Genomic DNA, 25,020 nt, shown 5'->3' with positions numbered 1-25,020 from the left:
TGCTTTTTTTTTTTTTTTGGAGTGTGAATGTAAACATCAATTTGTAATATCCAATAAGTTTTTTTTATATAAAAAAAGAAACTTTTGCTGGATCGGGACCTTTGCATTTTGGTTTCATGCTGTTTCACATTGATTTGAGCCACCCACCCTCACAACGGCCGTTCTCCTCGGTCCACCAGCACCGCCACAAATTTCCTGGCCGCCTGCCTGCTCTCTTGACACTCCATTTCCGAGAATGCTTTCACTCCTGCAAATGGAATTTTGCTGCTTTAATGAGGAGTTTATATATACGTTACAAGGGATGGATTATAGCCTCCCCTCATCAACCCAATTAGCGCATTCCAGGCCAGGCCAGGGAGAGGTTGACGGCCTCCGCCGTTGACTGCCTGCCGCAGGGTAGCAGTGAAGAACGCTGGCATTGAGAGGGTTCCCATGACATTGTAGGAACCACTTTCGAAAACAGATCCTTACACTGTTTCCTTGCATCCCTGTCCCTGAATTTTGCAACGCAGTTCTGCAGCCAGCTAACGTCCATTTACTAGGATAAAGTGGGTATATGGAATGCACATATATGTGAAAATAACAGCAAAATTTGCACCATATTAGGGGAAATTGCTTGCAAAAATGTGTAGGCAAAATTTCATAGCAATGCGAAATTCGGAAAAAGTTGCTGGCAAATTTTCATGAGTCCCTTTGTAAAAAAAATCTCAGACTGATGCGGAAATGTTTGGAGCTAAATTCAAGACTGGAAAAACGAGAAACTAAAAATGGACAGATTCATCCACCCCAAAACCTCTGCTACCTTGTGGGATATCTTCGGGAGAAGAAAAGGCTACACAAACCTGGATCGCACCTTCTATGCCTCCTTCTGGCAACTCTTGCAGCCAAGCAAGTGCCAAATACCGTATATTTTGCTCTATAAGACTCACTTTTTCCCTCCTAAAAAGTAAGGGGAAATGTGTGTGCGTCTTATGGAGTGAATGCAGGCTGCGCAGCTATCCCAGAAGCAAGAACAGCAAGAGGGATTGCTGCTTTCGCTGCGCAGCGATCCCTCTTGCTGTTCTGGCGTCTGAGATTCAGAATATTTTTTTTCTTGTTTTCCTCCTCCAAAAACTAGGTGCGTCTGGTGCATCTTATAGAGCGAAAAATACGGTATATTGCTCTGCTTTCCATTGGACCACATCAGCAAGGCCAAGAGCAAGGTCTTGTCGTCTGGGCAGCCCAGGACCTCCAGACACATTGCCCAGGACTGCACCCCATTCAGGTGCTGCTAATGCAACAGTTTGACTTCCCCCCCAGAGGCGTACTCCATTGTCTCTCGAGACAGACAGATGACAACCACAACAGCAATGCAGCCTGGAGTTAGAATGTGAGTCCCTGGCCACCAGGTATCCTGGAGCTCCGATTTTGGGCAACACAAGCGGAGGTTACTCTGAGCGTGAGTCCTGGCAGGATCAGGTACAGTGGTAAGTACAGTGGTACCTCGGGTTAAGTACTTAATTCGTTCCGGAGGTCCGTTCTTAACCTGAAACTGTTCTTAACCTGAAGCACCACTTTAGCTAATGGGGCCTCCCGCTGCCGCTGCGCCGCTGGAGCACGATTTCTGTTCTCATCCTGAAGCAAAGTTCTTAACCCGAGGTACTATTTCTGGGTTAGCGGAGTCTGTAACCTGAAGCATATGTAACCCGAGGTACCACTGTACTTAACCTGAGGTACCACTGTACTCAGACTGGCCCAACAACGAGGAGAAACCTTGGCACGGCTGTTTTCAATCCAGCATCCAAGAGAAACAGCCGTTGTTTGAGAGGGCTGCGTGTTTTTGCAAGGCATTTCTCTCTCTCTCCAGCCAGTACTTGATGCTCCTCCTCAGGGACAGATCTTCTCTAGTGAACATGTCGACATAATGACCCCAGAGGGGAATCCCGCCAAACAAGCAGCCAAGATTTAATTACCAGCCGGCTCTCGGGATGTAAATGATCTATGAAAAAGTATACAGTCCTCAGCGGAGGCAGCACACATTAACCAGGCCGCGTGACCCCTCTGTTTAGTTTTCTGTCAGAGGTCTCTCCTGGGTTCTTTGGGGAAGGGGGAATGACTGGTGAGGCGGCTGGGAAGGGGGGAAGGCCCAGGGTTCGGAGGAGAAATGGTTCTCTGATGCAGGAGGGCGGGCAGGGACTCACAAACTCATTAAACCATAGAACTGTAGAGCTGCGTGGGACCCTGAGGGTCATCCAGACCAACCCCCTGCAATTGCAGGAATCTCAACTAAAGCATCCAGGGCAGATGCCTGTTAAGTTGTGGGTGAACATATCAGACGACACAGCGATTCTTCAAACAGCTCTTGTTTATTCACAGGCCAGAACAGAACTGAACTGAAGGGTTCAGCCAGCCTGCTTATATAGAGCTCCAGTACAACGTAACGGTAACAATTTTCTAAAACTATCCAATCACTGAACGTCACTTTCGATCCCTTATTTGCGCTTAGTCGGAATATCCTCCCCCCCCATTGATGATAATAATAATAATAATAATAATAATACAGTGGTGCCTCGCAAGACGAAATTAATTTGTTCCGCAAGTTTTTTCTTCTTGCGAGTTTTTCGTCTTGCGAAGCACGGTTTCCCATAGGAATGCATTGAAAATCAATTAATGCGTTCCTATGGAGACCGCTTGCCAGGCTGGCGGTGCGGAGAAGGGCTTTTCTCCCCACCGCAAGCCTTCAGGACAGGTACGGGAACAGAGGGGAAGGCGCGCAGCGCTTCTCCTCTGTTCCCGGGGCTTGTGGTGGGAGGAGGGTTTTTCCTCCCCACCGCCAACATTCAGAACAGCATTCTGAATGTTGGCGGTGGGAAGGAAAACCCTCCTCCCACCGCAAGTCTTCAGGACAGCCATCCGAAGGCTGGCGCGGGGAGAAGGTCTCTCCGCCCCACCGCCAGCCTTCGGAGGAGGTCCGAGGACAGTGGGGAAGACGTGCTGCGCTTCCCCGCTGTCCTGGAGATTTCCCTATGGGCTTTCGTCTTGCGAAGGAAGCCCATAGGGAAATTCATTTTGCGAAGCGCCTCCAAAACGGAAAACCCTTTCGTCTAGCGGGTTTTTCATCTTGCGAGGCGTTCGTCTTGCGGGGCACCACTGTAATAATAATAATAATAATAATAATAATAATAATAATATATTTATACCCCGCCCATCTGGCTGGGCTTCCCTAGCCACTCTGGGCAGCTTCCAACAAAATATTAAAATGCAGTAATGCACCAAACATTAAAAGCTTCCCTAAACAGGGCTGCCTTCAGATGTCTTCTAAAAGTCTGGTAGTTGTTGTTCTCTTTGACATCTGGTGGGAGGGTGTTCCACAGGGCGGGTGCCACCACCGAGAAGGCCAGATTGAGAGTATCTGCTACTTGCCAGGGTCAAAGCTGAGCATCTCCTGCCTTTAGGCCACTGATATTCAGAGATATATTGCTCCTGGACATGAAGGTTCCATTCAGCTATGATTCTGGGATGAGTTAAATAGGTCTCACCAGTGTTTGGGAACAAAACTGTCAGTAAGGCACCTGATGTGTGGCTTTTTAGCCTGCCATCTAAGAGATCTCACCTGTTGAGGGGCAACTTCAAGGCCCCTCCTGCACTCCTTTCTTCTTGATGTTTAAAGCCAGGCTACCACGTGGGTGGCACTGTGGGTTAAACCACAGAGCCTAGGACTTGCCGACCAGAAGGTCGGTGGTTTGAATCCCCGCCACGGGGTGAGCTCCCGTTGCTCGGTCCCTGCTCCTGCCAACCTAGCAGTTCAAAAGCACGTCAAAGTGCAAATAGATAAATAGGTACCGCTCCGGCAGGAAGGTAAACGGTGTTTCCGTGCGCTGCTCTGGTTCGCCAGAAGCGGCTTTGTCATGCTGGCCACATGACCTGGAAGCTGTCTGTGGACAAACGCCGGCTCCTCCGAGATGAGCGTGCAACCCCAGAGTCGGTCATGACTGGACCTAATGGTCAGGGGTCCCTTTACCTTTAACTTACCACAGGACAGGCATTCAAACAGAGGACCATCTTCTACAAAATAGGGCACATGGCCACTCTATTACCACTCCTCCCTCTCTTCTTCCCTCCCCCTTTCCCTCCCTTCTGTGTGTAGCTGAAGCTGCAGTTTATTGGCTCCTGTGCATGCACAGAGAGCAGATCGCTTCTGGACAACCTATTTATTAGGGAATTCGTGCCGATTGGCTGAAGGTGAGTGTTGGAAGATTTGGAACAGATAAAGGAAAGTCTTTCACACACAGACAGTTAAACTATGGAACTCCCTGCCACAGGAGTCAGTGATGGCCACAAACCTAGATGGCATTGAAAGAGGAATAGGCACATTCATGAGGGAGGAGGGGGCAGTCAAAGGCTGCTAGCCATGATGGCTCTGCCTCCACAATTGGTGTGATGGTCTGGGGCTCGGACTCGGAACCAGAGGGGTCTCAGTCTGCACTGGATCCTTTGCCTCAGGCATCACCTGAACCAAATCTGGGGCCTGATTCTGAAGAGCCCCAGTCTGCACAGGTTCCCCTGCAACAAACCCCAGCTGGGCCGAGTCAGGGGCCTGAACCTGCCCTGGCTCCAGATACGGGGATTCCCTCATTGCCTTCAGCTGGGCCATCACTTACAGCTGCTCCACTACTGGTTGGGTCAGGGGAGGCTGAGGCGGCCTCTGGGTCTAGTAACCCACCAACATCTCCCGAGCTGCAGAGACTGAGGTCTGAGAGAAGGAGAGACCTGAGTACTTGCAGGAGGAGTGCTCACCTTCGGGTGAAACAGGGAGGTGAGTCGCCGGGGGATCAGGACCGGCCGTTACCCCAACAAAGATAAAAGGCTGTCGGACCCCACCCCAGGTTGAGGGAGCAACATTGCTGTATGCTAGACCCTGCCTGAGATCCTGTACCTGTCCTTGCCTGGTTTGTTGCCTCGTGTCCTGCCTTGGCCCTGTTGGACTGACTCCCAGCAGAACCTTCGGATTCTGAACCGGTCCTGGACCACATTTCTCGGGTTACCCCCGGGCCCATCGCTGGAGGCGATTTCTGAATCCCAGTTGCTGGAAACCATGAGATGGGAGAAGACTCTTGTGCTTGGATCCCGCTCACTGGTTTCACATAATGGCCATCTAGTTGGCCACAGGACAAGAGACTAACTAGATGAGCCCCTGGCCTGATCCAGCAGCCTCTCCTTACGTTCTTATCCCACACTTTCCCATCACTTTCGTGACCACAAAAACTCGGATTATTTCGGGATGTGCCTTTGTTGTGCAAGAGTGACAAAGCTACTCTAATTGTGCAATCTTAATTTGCTGGTATGTGCCCGAATCCCAACCACAAAATAGCAACTGTCTGGAAGCAGCCTAGGAGTGCACTGCCTTTAGGTGTAGGAGGGAAAGCTATACCCCATTCTCAATGTTTCCTCCCATTGAAACATTCAAGGATGCTTTATTTTCTACCCACGGACACAGAAATCTGCATTGCTGCCTCTAACTGTGAAGGCGGTTCTACTAACTATAACTAGTAGCTGCTGATATTTTTCTCCTCCTCCATGAATATGTACAATCCTGTCTTAAATCTTCCACTGTCCACTTTCTCCATGCTTTGTATAATTTAATAAACATCTACCGTGTCTCCTCTAACTCACCTGCCCAGGTAAAGGTGACCATTAGGTCCAGTCATGACCAACTCTGCGGTTGCGGCGCTCATCTCACTTTACTAGCTGAAGGAGCCGGCGTACAGCTTCTGGGTCATGTGGCCAGCATGACTAAGCCGCTTCTGGCAAAGCAGAGCAGCACACGGAAACACCATTTACCTTCCCGCTGGAGCGGTACCTATTTATCTACTTGAACTTTGACGTGCTTTCGAACTGCTAGGTTGGCAGGAGCAGGGACCGAGCTCACCCCGTTGTGGGGATTCGAACCGCCGACCTTCTGATCGGCAAGCCCTGGGCTCTGTGGTTTAACCCACAGCGCCACCCACGTCCCTTTTTAAAAGTGCCCAACAGACACAGAATTGCTCCAGAGGACACCAACTTTCATTTAACAAATAAGTTTCTAGCTCTCATGAATGGAAACCGCGTTGGATTTCCAATGGTGATAGAATCATAGAATCATAGAATTATAGAGTTGGAAGAGACCACAAGGGCCATCGAGTCCAACCCCCTGCCAAGCAGGGGGGAAAGATCCAGGGGGGAAAGAGGGTCCCTATAAAGATTGTAGACTTTCTTTGTGAGCAAAGCATACAGATATATTTCCATTCTCAAGGCATAAAACGAAGCTGTTCTTTGGGGAGAGTTAGAGATCCCAGGCATATTTTTTCTTTATTGCATTTAAGTGCAGGGCTACAGATGGCCCAGGCCACACCCCACGGAACAGCCTGCTGGGCTGGCAGAATAGCTGCAAAATTAGAAAAACATGGAGGATTAACTATGGTGCTGTTGGGAATGAAGACAAACAAAACCTCGATCTGTGACGGCAGTTTTGAAACTGCACGGGTTTTGCAAAGAATTGTGCAGGAGGCAGCAGTGGCGAATGCTCAGGCCCCCTGTGGCAGCTGCCGCAAAGCCTTGGCCAAAGACACGCTGATCCTGTGGCAATTGAGGAGCTGCCAGGAGCCACGGAAATAGGGGCTGGCTTAGCTCCTCCAGAGTCAAGCCTGTGCTCAGCTGCTTCCCTGGAACGCAGGGGGCCAGCTCAAAATGTTCTTTCCTCCTTGCACCAAAACGAACATCGCTTCTCTGATTCATGTACCAAATATGACACTCCTTGTTGCCGCTCCTTAAATCGGAGGCAGGGAGCCTTCTTCAGCCTGAGGAATGCTTTCCCTTTCCAGGGTCTTGCGCTAGTGGTGGGCGGGGCCAGAAGCAAAAGTAGGCGGAGCAACACTTTCCCCCTTCCCCTCAGACCTCCTCTCCAACGGAAGCCAAAAATCCTCAGGTGAGCCCCTTCTCTCCATCCCATCAACATCAGAGGCATAGATGGTGGTCACATGACACAGGGCCTTTTCTGTGGCTGCTCCCGGATGGTGGGATCCCAAGGGAGGATAGCCTGGCCCCCTCCCTGTTATCCTTCTAACAACAGGCTGAGACTTTCCTGTTCAGATGGGCTTTTGGAAGCTGAAGTGCAGACAATGTTAACCACCACCAGGCTGTTGTCAGGGCTAATCATATTTTAATTGCCGGTTCTAAATGTGTTCTGGTGTACAGTGGTACCTTGGGTTACAGACGCTTCAGGTTACAGACTCTGCTAACCCAGAAATATTCTCGGGTTAAGAACTTTGCTTCAGGATGAGAACAGAAATTGTGCTCCGGCGGCGTGGCAGCAGCGGGAGGCCCCATTAGCTAAAGTGGTGCTTCAGTTTAAGAACAGTTTCAGGTTAAGAACGGGCCTCCGGAACGAATTAAGTACGTAACCAGAGGTACCACTGTATTTTAATTATTGTTTCCAATGGGCTTGTTTTTATTACTTTGTATTTGATTAAGTTTTAAAATGTTGAATCCCAGCTTGGGAAGGAAGGCGGGATATAAAGAAATTTAATACTTTTAGAAAGTAAAGGTAAAGGACCCTGGACAGTTAAGTCCAGTTGCAGACGACTCTGGGGTTGTGGTGCTCATCTCACTTTACAGGCCGAGGGAGCCAATGTTTGTCCACAGACAGTTTTTCCGGGTCATGTGGCCAGCATGACTAAGCCGCTTCTGGCGCAACCAAACACCGAAACCAGAGCAGCTCACGGAAACGCCGTTTACCTTCCTACCGGAGTGGTACCTATTTATCTACTTGCACTTTTATCTACTTGCACTTTGACATGCTTTCAAACTGCTAGGTTCGAAAAGCCCAAGAGGCTTAGTGGTTTAGACCACAGCGCCACCCACGTCCTTTAATACTTCTAATAAAATAACAAATGAGTATTTTGGCGTGGGTGCCATGATGGGCTCTTTGATAGATCCTGACATTAGCAGCTATCGCTCTTGCCACCAGGCTCTTTCCAGCGGGGTTGCTGTGAGAATCTGGCCACAGCTCCCTTGCCCCTACAACTCAGTTTCTAGTGGCTTCTGAGCCAATGCAATTGCCAGGCCAAGATTAAACTTACAAGCGTAAAAAATTATCATTGATGCTTTGATCCTTTTTCAGACTTTTGAAAACAGCTTGGGCGAAGGGAGTGCAAGTCCCTTTCACACCCGTTTCTGGGTCTGGACCTTTTTAACAAGCTGGGATTGCTGCTGACTTGAAAAATGCAAAACAACTCTGCAATTCCTGCTGCATAACAGAAGCCCCACATCCTACAGAGGCTGGGAGAAGTCTGCTAAGCGGGTGTTTGATGTTAAACTGGTTGTCAGCTCTGACTCACTTCTCTCCAAAAATAGCCTGCCCCCATCAGTTAACCCCTGGGGTGCTCTCAGTCCAGAAGTGGTTCCCCTCCCACCCCCAAAGTTTCTGCACCCAGCTAGGGATGGAGGACAATTTTGATTTTGTTTGCATTTTCATGAGAAACTACACAATTCTCAAACCGATATATGCTCCAAAACACACAATCCTTAGAAATACACACTTCTCCCATGTACAAAAACATATGAACCAAAATGCACACCAAAGCATATACTAGGGGGAACTGGGCCTAGAAACGAATATTACGTCAAAATTACATACAAGAATGTCTTGTGTCAGGGGAAATGGCTTGCAAAATTGTGTTTAGCAGGAGAAATCCGTTCTAAAACAGCTGTGAATTTTCAAGAGAGTTAAAAAAGAAATTGCAGATGGTTGCAGAAATGTAGAGGAAATGAATAACGTAACTAATATTTGCAATAGATGGGAGAGTTTGGGCAGACATAGCTCCTTCCATCTTAGAAGCTCACTGCAACTGGACAATTTCCTTCTGGAAAATGATTAGTAAGACAGCAGGCACCTTCCCTTCCTCTCACGTCTATTCAGCTAGGAATGGACCTCACAGAGTTACGTGGTCCACCTGGGAAGACGACTGATGCAACCTCAGGCCATGTATTGTGACGGACCAGTTCCGTGAGCCATGCGTCATTCAAACCTGCTCCTGGTGTGGCCTGCCTGACAGTCTTATGGTTTCTAGTTTGTATCCTGAGCATCCTTCAAACAGAGGAGGAGGTCAAGGGTGCTCCCTAAAGTCTTGCCTCAAATTCCTTCTAGATTTTCTGTGTACAGTCATACCTTGGGTTACGAACGCTGCGGGTTGCGTGTTTTCGGGTTGTGGACTGCGCTGAACTCGGAAGTACTGGAACGGGTTACTGGAATGGGTTACTTCTGGGTTTTGGCGCTCGCACATGCATGAAACACAAAATGATATCACGCGCATGCGCAGAAGCGCCAAATCGCGTCACGCGCATGCACAGATGCGGCATGTGGGTTGCGAACGGTGCAGGTTGCAAACATGCCTCCCGCATGGATCATGTTTGCAACCTGAGGTATGACTGTATAAAAAAAGGGCCAGTTTCCCCGCAAAAAGCTCCACAACTCTGGAGGCGTGTTATACATGAGGGCATGTTATACACGGAAAAGTACGGTATATATTATACAGTTTGGTCCTATTCCCTGGGTTCTATCATGACAGCTGCCCATGCCTGTGTTTGCATGCATGTGTGATGAACAGATCACATCGTGTACTACCCATAAAATACTTTGGTGTTTGAAAAAGCGCTGCGTGTACTATTCTTTGTGAGTCACCATCGAAACAGCTGCATGGATTCCCCCTTCCTCAGCCCACAAGCACTTGGCAAAAAAGAATTTTACATTTCCCCATCTGAAGGATGGCAGCAAGACTCTTTATGTCAGCCTGATAGCAGTTATTTAGCAACCGACGTGGGATCTGAGTTTCTCCAGAGAACCTCCCACTCAGAAAAGTTGGTCATATCCGTGATAGGTCTGAATCATACACAGTGATATCGGTGGAGATAACTCATCTCCCCAACCTGGGCAGGTTCCAACATTTTCTTCTTTACACCTCCTTCCCATTAAAAAACCCCAAAAAAACGGCAGCAGCAATACCAAACGATCTATTTACAGTATTTTTCACTCCATAAGACGCACCAGGGGATGCGGGTGATGCTGTGGGTTAAACCACAGAGCCTAGGACTAGCCGATCAGAAGGTCGGCGGCTCGAATCCCCGCGATGGGGTGAGCTCCCGTTGCTTGGTCCCTGCTCCTGCCAACCTAGCAGTTCGAAAGCACGTCAAATTGCAAGTAGATAAATAGGTACCGCTCTGGCGGGAAGGTAAACGGCGTTTCCGTGCACTGCTCTGGTTCGCCAGAAGCGGCTTAGTCATGCTGGCCACGTGACCCGGAAGCTGTACGCCGGCTCCCTCGGCCAATAAAGTGAGATGAGCGCCACAACCCCAGAGTCGGTCACGACTGGACCTAATGGTCAGGGGTCCCTTTACCTTTACCTTTAAGATGCACCAGACCATAAGACGGCATCTAGTTTTTGGAGGAGAAAAACATGAAAAAAAAAATTCTGAATCCCAGAAGCCAGAACATCAAGAGGGATTGCTGCGCAGCGATCCCTCTTGCTCTTCTGGTTTCAGCGAAAGCAACACAAAGCCTCTTCAGGGCAGCTCCCCCTGCCCTGAAGAGACTTTGCGCGGCTATCCCAGAAGCCAGAACAGCAAAAAGGATCGCTGCGCAGTGAAAGCAATGATCCCTCTTGCTGTTCTGGCTTCTGGGATAGCTGCGCAGCCTGTATTTGCTCCATAAGACGCACACACATTTCCCCTTACTTTTTAGGAGGGAAAAAGTGCGACTTATAGAGCGAAAAAGACGGTATATTAATGCATATATAATTTTTTACCATAAGGCTCTGAACTTTGCATTTGGAGAAGATGCAGAGGAAGAAAAGGACAATAAGCAGGAAGGGCAAGCACCTGTTAGCAAGGAGAAACGAAGCCAGAGAAAAATCAAAGCAGGCCCCCGCCCCTCCGTTTTTAATTATTTTGGGAAGCTCAGCTCCAAGCAGGTGGAATCACACAGACATCTGCAAGGCAGTAGTCGCCAACATCTCACACTCCGGTGCGCCTGACAATGTTTTTCAAACTTTTTAACACTTTGTAAACTCCTCCTCCCTTTTGATTTTCACCCAAGGAGCTCTGGAAACCTCCCAAGGGATCCCTGAAATTCAGGCCACAGAATACATCACGAGTCCCTAACAGACGTCCTCCAGATTGTTTGGGCCAAGAATATAAGGTCATAGAAAAGGGCCAATAGCCCATCTAGTCTCTCCTGGTATGCCCCGCTGAGGACCTTCAGGTCCACAAATGACAAATTTCTGGAGGTCCCAAGTCGCAAGGTGGTTAGATTGGTCTCAACTAGGGCCAGGGCCTTTTCAGTACTGGCCCCGACTTGATGGAACACTCTGTCACAAGAGACTAGGGCCCTGCGGGACTTGACATCTTTCCGCAGGGCCTGCAAGACGGAGCTGTTCCGCCTGGCCTTTGGTTTGGACTTAGTCTGACCCTTCTGTTTCCCTCCCCTTATGGTTTTGATCCATGGGCTACTTTTAAAATGAGGCTGCATTTTAAATTGCATTTTAACCTGTATTTTAAATTATTTTTTCTTTCCCCCTCCTTCTTATTATGTTTTTACTGTAATTTTACTGGTGTTAGCCACCCTGAGCCCGGCTCTGGCCGGGGATGGCGGGGTATAAATAAAATTTATTATTATTATTATTATTATTCAGCATCTTTTTTTCTCACAGAGGCCAACCAGATGCCTGTTATGGGAAACCAGTGAGCAGAACAGGAGCACAAGAATCCTCTCCCCTTCTGTGGTTTCCAGCAACTGGTATTCAGAAGCATTGGTGCCTCCATCTGTCGGAGCAGAGCAGAGCCACAAGAGCCCTTTCCTCCATGAATCTGTCTAATCCTCTTTTAAAGCCACCTATCACAACCTTGGGATGCGGGTGGCGCTGTGGTCTAAACCACAGACCCTAGGGCTTGCCGATCAGAAGGTCAGCGGTTCGAATCCCCGCGACGGGGTGAGCTCCCGTTGCTCGGTCCCTGCTCCTGCCAACCTAGCAATTCGAAAGCACGTCAAAGTGCAAGTAGATAAATAGGTACCACTCCAGCGGGAAGGTAAACGGCGTTTCCGTGCGCTGCTCTGGTTTGCCAGAAGCGGCTTAGTCATGCTGGCCACATGACCCAGAAACTGTATGCCGGCTCCCTCGGCCAGTAAAGCAAGATGAGCGCTGCAAGCCCAGAGTTGGTCACGACTGGACCTAATGGTCATGGGTCCCTTTACCTTTACCTTTTATCACAGCCTCCTGTGGCAGGGAGTTCCACAGTTTAACCATGAACTGCACAAATGAGTCCTTTCTTTATCTGCACTACTTGTGGGCTTCTGGGTTGGGGGCATCTCCCCAGCTGCAAACAGGATACTGGGGCCAGAGGGATCCCTGGACCCATCCAGTCGGGCTGCTCCTTATGTCCGCAACGTTACTTGACAGCCTCCACGGAACGGCGCGCTTAAATCCCAAACCGCTGCAAGCAATTATTACGTCTGACAGTGTTGCGCAAGGGAGTGAGCTAGCGTGAATGGAGATTCCAGAGATGTCTTTTATCCTGGATGAGCCAGAACGATGACAGAATGTGTTTTAAATGGAACGAAGGAAAAACAAATGTCACATAAATAGGAACTGAGAGAGGATGTAGAGGGCAAAGGGCCCTTATCCCTAGCTTCAGACACACACTCGCTTTCTCTCTGTGTGTCATGGGATGGTGGGCAAGGATGGCTCCAGGTTTGGGCAAGTCACCCTCCCTGCCCCGTTTCCCCACTGTGTCTCCCTCGGGGATGGGGAACTGGTTCCTTATCAGGGACTAAGAGCCTCTTGGTGGTGCCTGACAGATGTTCAGGAACACTTCATATGTGTTGTTATTGTTGTTAAATTTGTATGCCACCCTATACCCGCAGGCCTCAGGATACAAATTACAACATAAAAACACAAAACACATAATCAAAATAAAAACAGAAACCATCCAATTGTCAGGAGCTCAGCCTACACTTGAGTAGGACCCTGGCAGAGACACATGCTCGACTGGCATGTTCCCTCCCTCCTGGTCTGTCATTCAGGAGCTTCCAAAACTTTCTTCAGCCCAAACATCACAGCGACCAATGACAACAGACATTGGATCTGCAGAGTTTGCGCATCATGCATAGCAGACCTCAGCAACTCAGCATTTTGGCTAATCTACTTTATTTACATATACAGTGTTACCTCGGGTTAAGAACTTAATTCATTCTGGAGGTCCATTCTTAATCTGAAACTGTTCTTAACCTGAAGCACCACATTAGCTAATAGGGCCTCCCGCTGCCACTGCGCTGCCACCGTGTGATTTTTGTTCTCATCCTGAAGCAAAGTTCTTAACCTGAGGTACTATTTCTGGGTTAGCGGAGTCTGTAACCTGAAGCGTCTGTAACCCGAGGTACCACTTAAAACACACACGGAGCACTGCAACATGGCTGCCTCTCTCTCTAGCATCAGACAGCAAAGAGAATAAGAACAAAGGACATTAGCCCCACTTCATGGAATGCAGTAACACAAACATCCTGTCTCCGTCACTTCCCACTCTGTGGAGTCAAAACATACACCGTCATGTGAAAGACAACAATCCCATGACTGCAATCATGAAGCAAGAATTCTAACACCAATAACCCCCTCAAACACATTGTAGAAGGGCCTTGGAGGACAATCAACCAAAGGTTTGGTGGAAACCTGCAGAAAAAATCTCTGTCGGACAATAGACCATCCTTCCCAAGCCAGATGTTTTGGAGCACAACTGCTTATGTCAATGGGAGCAGTGCTCTCGCTACTTGTGAATCTCAGCAGCTGGAATACAAACAGGGCTAAAGAAGATTTACACTGATACAGGCATGCAGGTGCCTATTTTTTCAGTGTTTTGGAAAACGCAAACGTCAAGAGTTCACAGGCAACATGGAAACATAGCAGAGGAAGAGGTGCAAAGAAATGAACTGGTGTGGCAAACAATATATCCTTTAACTCCGGAATAATCTGTGCAATATTTCCCACTTAAATGGGAATTACAGAGAACGGGTCAGCAGTGCAGAGTGAAATTCTGAAGCAAAAAAAGAGGAATGGAATCTGAGGTTGGGTGAACCTACTCATCCCCAGCCAAGACCAACTGCTACTCAATCATTTAGTGTGACAGCAGCTACACTTTGGAACTCCCTGCCTCTTGATATCAGAAAGGTGCCTTCGCTGTACTCTTTTTGGCACATGCCTTACCCAGATTATTAGAATGTTGATGTGAGTTTTAATCTGGTTTTGGCCCGTTGTTATTTTAACTTTCCCAATACCTTAAATTATTGTTGTCAATGATTCTTACTTATTGTTTTAGCTTTCTTGCAAACCACTCGGAAGCTTTCTCCTCCTCCACCTCCTCCTCCTCCTCCTCCTCCTCTTCCTCTTTTTTTTTTTTGCAATTCAGTGGTGTAAATTTTTTATGAAATAAATGAATGAACAAGAGCCAATGATGCTCACCTTCACAAAGTCATATTCGCAAAGGTAGGACGATTCGAGATCAAAATGCATGAAATAGAGCTTGACCCGAAAGCCGTCCGGCACCGATATGTTCCAAGTCACTTCCGAATCGCTGGGGTAGGAGTCAGGATAATTTGGGGACTGGATCTCCCCAAACATGTCGGTCAGTTCAATGGTGTCTGCTTTGACGAGGTGGAAGGCACAAAGGGACCAGACCAGAAAGTACCTGCAGGAGAGACACAGAGAGACCATGATGACTACCAATGGATTCAAATGACAGGAAAGGAGATAATAATAATAATAATAATAATAATAATAATAATAATAATAATAATAATAATATATTATTTATACCCCACCCATCTGGCTGGGTTTCCCCAGCCACTCTGGGCAGCTTTCAACGGAATATTAAAATACATTAACCTATTAAACATTAAAAGCTTCCCTAAACAGGGCTGCCTTCAGATGTCTTCTAAAAGTCTGGTAGTTGTTTTTCTCTTTGACATCTGATTGGAGGGCGTTCCACAGGGCGGGTGCCACCACCGAGAAGGCCCTCTGCCTGGTTCCCTGTAACTTGGCTTCTCGCAGTGAGGGAACTGCCAGAAGGCCCTCGGCGCTGGACCTCAGTGTCTGGGCTGAACGATGGGGGTAGAGACGCTCCTTCAGGTATACTGGACCGAGGCCGTTTTGGGCTTGAAAGGTCAGCACCAACACTTTGAATTGTGCTCAGAAACGTACTGGGAGCCAGTGTAGGTCTTTCAAGACTGGTGTTATATGGTCTCGGCGGCCACTCCCAGCCACCATTAAACATCAGGAACAACTCTCTGATGCTAACGGTTGTTTGACAGTGGAACCGACTCCCTCTGAAGGTGGTGGACTCCCCTTCATTTGAGTTTTTAAGGCGAGGTTGGAGGGCTATTTGTCGGGGATGCTTTTGCTGTGATTCCTACATTTCAGGGGGTTGGACTACAAAACCTTCTGGCGGTTCCCCTCACTGTGAGAAACCAAGTTACAGGGAACCAGGCGGAGGGCCTTCTCGGTGGTGGCACCCGCCCTGTGGAACGCCCTCCCATCAGATGTCAAAGAGAAGAACAACTACCAGACTTTTAGAAGACATCTGAAGGCAGCCCTGTTTAGCGAAACTTTTAATGTTTCAAACATTACTGTATTTTAATATTTTGTTGGAAGCCGCTCAGAGTGGCTGGGGAGGCCCAGCCAGATGGGAGGGGTATAAATAATAAATTATTATTATTATTATTTACTCGCCTCTTCTTCCCTGTTGGGGAGGAGGCACCATTTTGTGGTTCGCCTCAGGTGCCGAAAGGTCTTGGGCCAGCCCTGGGCTTGGGTACTTGCAGGAGAGATTTGTGGGGCTAGGAATAATAATAATAATAATAATAATAATAATAATAATAATAATAATTTATTATTTATACCCCGCCCATCTGGCTGGGCCTCCCCAGCCACTCTGGGCGGCTTCCATAAAAACCAAAAATACAGTAAAATATCACACGTTAAAAACTTCCCTGAACAGGGCTGCCTTAAGATGTCTTCTGAATGTCAGGTAGTTGTTTATCGCTTTGACATCTGCTGGAAGGGTGTTCCACAGGGCAGGCGCCACTACCGAGAAGGCCCTCTGCCTGGTTCCCTGTAGCTTTGCTTCTCGCAAGGAGGGAACCGCCAGAAGGCCCTCGGCGCTGGACCTCAGCGTCCGGGCAGAATGATGGGGGTGGAGACGCTCCTTCAGGTATACTGGACCGAGGCCGAAAACAACTGGATCACTGAGGGTTTGGGAGCCACGAGGCAATGACATGCCAATGATCCAAGGAATTCATTGCAGGGTTCTGGGGTTTGATGCTCCGAACTGGTATATATAGTGTGCATGTGAAGAGATTTTAATTGGCTGATCTGGCACCCAGTTCAAAACAAGGACAGTTAACGAGGCTGAGTTGGAGCACAGGGCCTCTTTTCCTCCAGATGAGTTGAGGTTTCTAGCAAGTAGGCTTCTGTGAGTCCCCATCTGACCACAGAAGCTGCAAGCCAAAGGAAAAATCTGCTCAGAATATATGGACAGGGACGTCCTCTAATGCCCCCCCCTCTGCTCCCTCCCTCCCTATCTCAAAGGCTACAGCATGATGGAAAAGCCTTCTGAAGGCAAAATTGGACCATCGCAGCAACCCTGTATGCAAGAAGCTGGCATGAAGCAAGCTGGCGTAAGTTCACTTACACCAGATCCAAACCCCAACCAGGAAGGAGCACAGCTATGGCCAGCTGAGCTGGCCCAAGCCTGTCAGAACAAGAGGCGCCATGACAGATATTTATAAAAAAGATGCACAGCATGGAGAAAGGAGAGAGAGAGAAATGTTTTATAATAATAATAATAATTTTTTTATTTATACCCCGCCCATCTGGCTGAGTTTCCCCAGCCACTCTGGGCAGCTCCCAATCAACTGTTAAAAACAGTACAGCGTTAAATATTAAAAACTTCTCTGAACAGGGCTGCCTTCAGATGTCTTTTAAAGATAGGATAGCTGCTTATTTCCTTGACATCTGAAGGGAGGGTGTTCCACAGGGTGGGTGCCACCACCGAGAAGGCCCTCTGTCTGGTTCCCTGTAGCCTCACTTCTCGCAATGAGGGAACTGCCAGAAGGCCCTCAGCACTGGATCTCAGTGTCCAGGCTGAATGATGGGGGTGGTGACGCTCCTTCAGGTATACAGGACCGAGGCTGTTAAGGGCTTTCAAGGTCAGCACCAACACTTTGAATTGTGCTCGGAAACGTACTGGGAGCCAATGCAAATCTCTTAGAACCGGTGTTATGTGGTCCCGGCAGCCACTCCCAGTCACCAGTCTAGTTGCCGCATTCTGGATTACTTGCAGTTTCAGGGTCACCTTCAAAGGTAGCCCCACATAGAGAGCATTGCAGTAGTCCAAGCGGGAGATAGAGCATGCACCACTCTGGCGAGACAGTCTGCGGGCAGGTAGGGTCTCAGCCTGTGTACCAGATGGAGCTGGTAAACAGCCGCGCTGGACACAGAGTTAACCTGTATCTCCATGAACAGCTGTGAGTCCAAAATGACTCCCAGGCTGCGCACTTGGTCCTTCAGGGGCACAGTTACCCCATTCAGGACCAGGGAATCCCCCACACCCACCCGCTCCCTGTCCCCCAAAAACAGTACTTCTGTCTTGTCAAGATTCAATCTCAATCTGTTTTCCTCCCTTTCCCCTAATGCTACAACTCATGGCCAGCCAATGAAACGGAAAGCTGGAAGGGTCAAGTCAGACAAAAGAACGTATTCACGCCGTGCGGTTAAACTACGGAACTCCCTGCCACAGGAGGCAGCGATGGCCACCAACTCGGATGGCTTTAAAAGGGGATTAGAGAAATTCATGGAGGAGGAGAGGGCTATGGATGGCTAGGAGCAACGATGACTGTGCTCTTCACTCACAGCTGGAGGCAGGAATGCTTCTGTATCCCAGTTGCTGGAAAGCACAGGAGGGGAGAGCTGCTCTTGTGCTCGGATCCTGCTTGTAGGCTTCTCAGAAGAGGCATCCGGCTGGCCCCTGTGAAAACAGGATGCTGGACTAGATGGACCACCGGCCTGATCCAGTGGGCTCTCCTTATTTTCAGAGGGATAACAAACTCTTTAAAATAGAGTTTGACTGAGACTACTGTTTTTACAGTGGCGCTGTGGTCTAAACCACTGAGCCTTGGGCTTGCCAATCAGAAGGTCGGTGGTTCGAATCCCTGCAATGGGGTGAGCTTCCATTGCTTGGTTCCAGCTCCTGCCAATCTAGCCGTTCGAAAGCACAAAGTGCAAGTAGATTAATAGGTACCGCTCTGGCGGGAAGGTAAACGGTGTTTCCGTGCACTGCTCTGGTTTCGCCAGAAGCAGCTTAGTCTTGCTGGCCACATGACCCGGAAAAACTGTCTGCGGACAAACGCCAGATCCCTCAGCCTGTAAAGCGAGATGAGCGCCGCAACCCCAGAGTCGTTCATGACTGGACTTAACTGTCAGAGGTCCCTTTACCTTTACCCTTTACTGTTTTTACCATGTCACATGACTGAGCTGAATAGAGTTAGGGTCCAGATTAAGTCTCCCCTGCCTAGTCCCACCCCACTCCCAGAATTACAGTGGTACCTCGGGTTACAGACGCTTCAGGTTACAGACGCTTCAGGTTACAGACTCTGCTAACCCAGAAAGAGTACCTTGGGTTAAGAACTTTGCTTCAGGATGAGAACAGAAATCGCACAGCAGCAATGGGAGGCCCCATTAGCTAAAGTGGTGCTTTAGGTTAACAACAGTTTCAGGTTAAGAACAGACCTCCGGAACAAATTAAGTTCTTAACCCGAGGTACCATTGTACTGCCTTTTGGGGATTTATGCTTGGCCTCAGCTCAGACGGGATGGGCAAATTATGCCAGCATACAGTGGTACCTCGGGTTACATACACTTCAGGTTACAGACTCCGCTAACCCAGAAATATTACCTTGGGTTGAGAACTTTGCTTCAGGATGAGAACAGAAATCACACAGCAGCGGGAGGCCCCATTAGCTAAAGTGGTGCTTCAGGTTAATAACAGACCTCCGGAATGAAATAAGTACTTAATCCGAGGTATCACTGTATCTTCAATTTAGTTGGAGTTGGGGAATGAACACTGGTTGAGCTGGGATGCCCAGTGGAACCTCCATAGGATTGCTCCCTTGCCCTATTCTCCCTATGAATAATATTTCTAATACATATGTTTAACACGTATCCATATAGGCCTTTTAAGTGGAATTTTTTCTTTATATCCCAGCCAGCATCTGTAGCAGATTTGAAACCATTTCTATATGTTTTTATTGTTGATGCTTTTATGGATGCTTTCATGACGTTTTTATTCTTAATCGCTTCGGGATGTTCCACAGGGTACGATTCATAGATGAAGCGAAATAAATATTACATAGGACTTTTTGGCACATTCTAAAGTAAACTGTTGACTGTGTGGATAATATTTCTAGTATACTTATAAAAGTTTGTGGTGGGGGTTTGTATGATTTGCCTGCCACTGAAAAGGCAATAATGTAGAGAAGCATCTCTGGGGGCTGATTTTTTAGATCTATTATATTTCTACGTCACTTTTAATTCCAATGAATCCCGATGCGGCTTACGAACAATAAGTAACAATAACACGATGGAACGTAATAGAGCACCACAAATTTAGCATGAACTGTATGGAATAATTAACATAATCACCAGTGAAACAATTACAATCTATAAGGCACTGTTAACAAGTCCTGTATACCTGAAGGAGCGTCTCCACCTCCAACGTCCATCCAAGACACTGAGGTCCAGCTCCGAGGGCCTTCTGGTGGTTCCCTCATTGTGAGAAGTGAGGGAACCAGGGAACCAGACAGAGGGCCTTCTCAGTGGTGGCGCCCACCCTGTGGAACGCCCTCCCTTCAGATGTCAAGGAAATAAGCAACTATCTTATTTTTAAAAGACATCTGAAGGCAGCCCTGTCTAGGGGAGTTTTTAATATTTAATCCTGTATTGTTTTTAACACTCGACTGGGAGCCGCCCAGAGGGGCTGGGGAAACTCAGCCAGATGGGTGGGGTATAAATAAATAAATAAATAAATAAATAAAAATAATAATAATAATAATTATTATTATTATTACAAAGCAACAACAGAAAAATAAGCAGGATATCACAATGAAAGCAAAAGTCATATTATATAATTGGCAAAACAATAGAGCATTTATAATCTGTAAAATAATAACTGCATTAACAGAACAGCAACCAGAAAACAACTTAGTGCTGCTACATTTATACACAAACTCTCCAATGACCTTTCTGCTATTGGATCCTGATTGCCAACAGAACTGCAATGAAGGCGCAAATGTTGCCACCATCGCTCCCTCTCATCCCCACAAATGTGTAAATTGGCAGGGGCTCCCTCTCTCTCTAACCCCCCCCCCAGCTCTTACCTCATCTCAGATGATGAGGCCAGTTTGATAAGGACCTCTGGACGGGAATAATAGGACCATAGAATTGTGGATTTGAGGTAAAAAAGGTAAAGGACCCTGGACAGTTAAGTCCAGTCAAAGGCGACTCTGGGGTTGTGGCGCTCATCTCGCTTTCAGGCCAAGGGAGCCGGTGTTTGTCCACAGACAGTTTTTCCGGGTCATGTGGCCAGCATGACTAAGCCCCTTCTAGATACAACAGAACACTGTGACGGAAACCAGAGCGCATGGAAACGCTGTTTACCTTCCCATTGCAGGAGTACCTATTTACAGTGATACCTCGGGTTAAGTACTTAATTTGTTCTAGAGGTCTGTTCTTAACCTGAAACTGTTCTTAACCTGAAGCACCACTTTAGCTAATGGGGCCTTCTGCTGCTGCTGCTGCGACGCCGGAGCACGATTTCTGTTCTCATCCTGAAGCAAAGTTCTTAACCCGAGGTAATATTTCTGGGTTAGCAGAGTCTGTAATCCTGAAGCGTTTGTAACCCTAGGTACCACTGTATCTACTTGCACTGGAATGCTTTCATACTGCTAGGTTGGCAGGAGCTGGGACAGAGCAATGGGAGCTCACTCCGTAAATAATAAATTGTTGTTGTTGTTGTTATGTGGCCAGCATGACTAAACTGCTTCTGGTGCAACAGAACACCATGATGGAAACCAGAGCATACAGAAATGCCATTTACCTTCCCGCCACAGTGGTACCTATCTATCTACTTGCACTGGCATGCTTTTGAACTGCTAGGTTGGCAGGAGCTGGGACAGAGCAATGGGAACTCACACCGTCGCAGGGATTGGAACCGCCGACCTTCTGATCGGCAAGCCCAAGAGGCTCAGTGGTTTAGACCACAGCGCCACCTGCGTCCCTTACGTGGAGTTGAATGCGGGAATTTCAGCTAAAGGGTACCTGACAGATGGCCAGCCAACCTCAATTTTAAAAACCTCAAAGGAAGGAGAGTCCATCCCTGACCAGGCATGGCTAGGTCGTTTGCTGCCTCAACAGCTCCAGTTGTGAAAAGAATCTGTCCCAAAGAAGAATTACAGTGGTACCTCGGGTTACATACGCTTCAGGTTACATACGCTTCAGGTTACAGATTCCGCTAACCCAGAAATAGTACCTCGGGTTAAGAACTTTGCTTCAGGATGAGAACAGAAATCGTGCTTCGGCGGCACGGCAGCAACAGGAGGCCCCTTTAGCTAAAGTGGTGCTTCAGGTTAAGAACAGTTTCAGGTTAATAATGGACCTCCGGAATGAATTAAGTACTTAAGCCGAGGTACCACTGTATGTGAAACCTTAATTCTTAAATTTTGCAACCTTCCCTTGAAGAAGTCGTCTGTGTAATTCAAAACTTTGCTGCTCTCTTGATATTGGGTGGCAGTCAGGTAAGTTTACTCAAAGTAGACCCGCAGAATGAACATGACAAGCATGGGATTTTTGTTAGGGGGGCAGGCCTTTTGTTTGTGGGGGGGAGGCAGAACCTCAGTTAGCCGTGTATTTTTATTGATTTTTTTGGATGATGACAATGCTGTACACACATTATACTTTCAGAGCACATTCATTCCATCAAAGCAGTCTGGGCCACTGTCAAAGGTACACTTCCAAGCAGCAAGCCCTTCACAAACTACAGTGCCCACGATTTTTGGAGGGGAGAAATTGTCCTTTAAATTTACAGTGTGTACACAGTCTGCGTTAGATCCATTAATTTTAATATGTTTACTCTGAGTGGAACTTAGCTGAACCCTTAGGCTTGAGCGTGCGCTCTCTGTTTTGTTAACCCCAAGAGAAGCAGAGGGTTTTGTGTTAAAATGTGGGGCGCAGCTTGAGCGTGCCTTAAACAGGAGGTTAGGAACAGGGAGCCTTCCTTCTCCACCCCCTCCCTCCCTTCCTCCCCCTCCTCTTCTTCTTTTAAAAAAAGGGGGGGTTTCATTCCTGCCAAGGCTGGCCCTTTCTGTTTCAAAAGTTTCGCTCCAGTTTAAATCCAGCTGCGCTTTCAGGCGGAGTGGGTGCATTCTAGTGCCAGGAAACTCAAGGGAACCTCAAATCAGATCAGGGCAGGTATCAACTTTTTTCTGACTTGTTTTCTCCCTGGCGTTTGTCTGGGACAGCGAGAGATCCAAACCTAAGAGGACCTTCCAGACAGAAGGCTGCTCCGGCAAGCAAGGGACTGTTTTGTCCCAGTTCAAGTTCCACATCTTAAACCAGGAATGCTTTGAAAAATGTGACGATGAGCCCCACATGGTTCAGAAAGCACGAGGCACAGTTCAGTTTAAAACCCCACAAGCACGCATCCGCGCCAACAACACCCCCCCATGTGTGGCTTTCAAGTGGAAGAGCGCAGAATCCTAGAATGGGACCCAGAGTGTCAATCTAGTCTAACCCCTGCCCGGTGTCACTTGTGAAAGCTGGCACCCGTCCGTCTCCAGATAAAGCGCCTCAAGAAATATTGGGAGCCAACGAGTGCCAGAATTAAACCTTTTCCTTTCCCAGAAACAGGAATCTTCTCTCTGCCCCTGCTTGCAAGAGTGCAATAGAAGAAATGGTGGTGGTGGATAACCATGGTCGGTGCCGGATGTGGGGGGCAAGCACCCCCAAACAAGGAGCTCGCCCCTATTTGCCTCTCCCCAAATTGCTGGACTCCTGCTATTAATAGATACTGTTCTCTTTCTCTCAGGGTCCTAAACATGCGGGACACAGCTCGCCCGCCTAGAAATATACTTCGCCCCTTCTGTGCCACCCCCCGATTTTTTTTTCTCTGGTGCCCCTCTGCTCTTGCCAGCCCTCCATGACACCCCTTTCCCCTCGGGTTTGGCCGTAGCTCAGGGGCGGAGGAGCGCGCAGGAGGTCCCGGGGTTCAGTCTCCAATGACATCTCCAGCTCTCTGCCTGAAATCCTGGACAGCCGCTGCCAGTCCGTGCCGACGCTACGGAGCTAGGCGGAGGCACTGATCTGACTCAGGAAGAAAAACAGCTTTGGATGTCCCCGTCCCCCCCGACAGCAACTCACCTCATTTTTCCTGCGAGCTCCGCTGGTCCTGATTACTTTTGATCCCTTTGGAGAGGCGGTTTGGTTTGTTGGCACCGTGCGGTGTCGTGTGTTTTTTTGCGCGCAGTCCCCAAACCTTCAGCTGCCGGGCTTATCTTCGCTCAGAGATTTGTGTGTGAAAGACAGAGCGAGGGAGAGAATGCCTCTCTCTCTCCGAGGTCCTTTGGCATTCTCCATGCTGGTCACGCCTTCCCCTCTCTGCAAAAGTCTCTCTCTCTCTCTCCCCCTCGCTCTCCAGACACACACAGACCTGCCAGGGCCAGATCTATCTCCCTTCGCCCAGCCTCTAATGAGGATGTCTCAATCGCCCGCCGCCGCCGCCGCCGCCGCGCAGAAGCGCAACTTCGGCATCCGTCTTTCTCAAAGCAGCGCAGCCAGAAATCCGTTCCCCGCTGCTTTCCTTCTTTTCTCCCCAGATGGCTCTGGAGAGGGGGAAAAACATACACACAACAGTTGCTTCTCAACAGGGCAGGAGAAGCTCTCGCAAAAAGAGACAGAGCCGAGTAGAAACCTGCTCAGGATTTCTGTTCGTTTTTTAATCATTTTATTAAAGTTTTATTACTGTATTACAATTCCCCACACCCCAAAAAGCTATTCTCTCTTAAACGTCCCCGTTTCTCGAGAAGAAAAAGAAAGCAAATGAAATAGATTGTGCCGGAAAATTGGAGGAAGGGATAATATAGCATTTTTTAAAAAAAATACTGCCCTGACATCATTCACATTGTCATTCCAGAAATGTAAAAGAAAGGCCCACCTCAAGAAATCTGTTTTCTTGGTTATTATGGATTGCATTTTTCTTATATGTAAGTGTTCTCATTAAATAGTTTGGATGCAAATTACGAGAAAGGAGATTCCGACTAAACATTAGGAAGAACTTTCTGACTGCCTTGGAAGGTGGTGGAGTCTCATTCACTGGAGATTTTTAGGCAGAGGTTTGATGGCCATTGGTCAGGGATTCTTCAGGGGGTTGGACTAGATGATCCCTGTGGTCCCTCCCAACTCCACAATTCAGAAGAGAATTTGAAGGATGGCAAACTAGCAGTCCAGGGGCCAAATCTGCCCCCCTCCAGGGCCCCACCACATTTTTAATTACAACATAATTCAAAAGTTTTTATTGAATTTAAATTATTTTAAAAGCTTCATGGAGGAGAGGGCTATCGATGGCCAGTGGCCAGGGTGGTTCTGCTCTGTCTCTACAGCTGGAAGCAGCAATTCTTCTGGAAACCAGTTTCTGGAAACCACAGGAGGGGAGAATTGCTCTTGCTTGCAGGTTTTCCAATAGAGGCACCTGGTTGTCTGCTGCCAGAACAGGATGCTGGACTAGCTGGGCCAGTGGTCAGATCCAGCACACTCTTCTTATGTTTTCTGAAGGCTGGATCTGGGTGCGGATTTTGACAATCTTTCATAATATGGCCTAAATTTGGTGCCCCTAATGGATCCTCTCAGCTATGGATCTT

General features: G+C 48.1%; 1 protein-coding gene across 5 annotated transcripts in view; it reads right to left on the bottom strand.

Annotated features, from left to right (window-relative positions):
- Positions 1–24,011, bottom strand: part of MASP1 (MBL associated serine protease 1) — a 109,190-nt gene extending 85,179 nt beyond the window's left edge. For 2 of the 5 annotated variants that reach the window (XM_083612820.1, XM_083612821.1), the window contains exons 1-2: positions 23,525–23,993; positions 14,520–14,745 (exon numbers count right to left, since the gene is read on the bottom strand). In XM_083612820.1, the coding sequence (XP_083468946.1) occupies positions 14,520–14,745; positions 23,525–23,529 (231 nt within the window). In that variant the 5' untranslated portion in view covers positions 23,530–23,993. Of the gene's footprint in view, positions 1–14,519; positions 14,746–23,524 lie in introns of all 5 variants that reach the window. The other 3 variants (XR_014547893.1, XR_014547894.1, XM_083612822.1) reach the window with 3 other exon arrangements.
- Positions 24,012–25,020: the final 1,009 nt, after the last annotated feature.

The sequence above is a fragment of the Podarcis filfolensis genome, assembly GCF_964270895.1.
Source record: "Podarcis filfolensis genome assembly, chromosome: 5".
NCBI lineage: Eukaryota > Metazoa > Chordata > Lepidosauria > Squamata > Lacertidae > Podarcis > Podarcis filfolensis.
The sequence above is the reverse complement of the archived record's forward strand: the minus strand, read 5'-3'. Positions and strand labels throughout refer to the sequence as shown.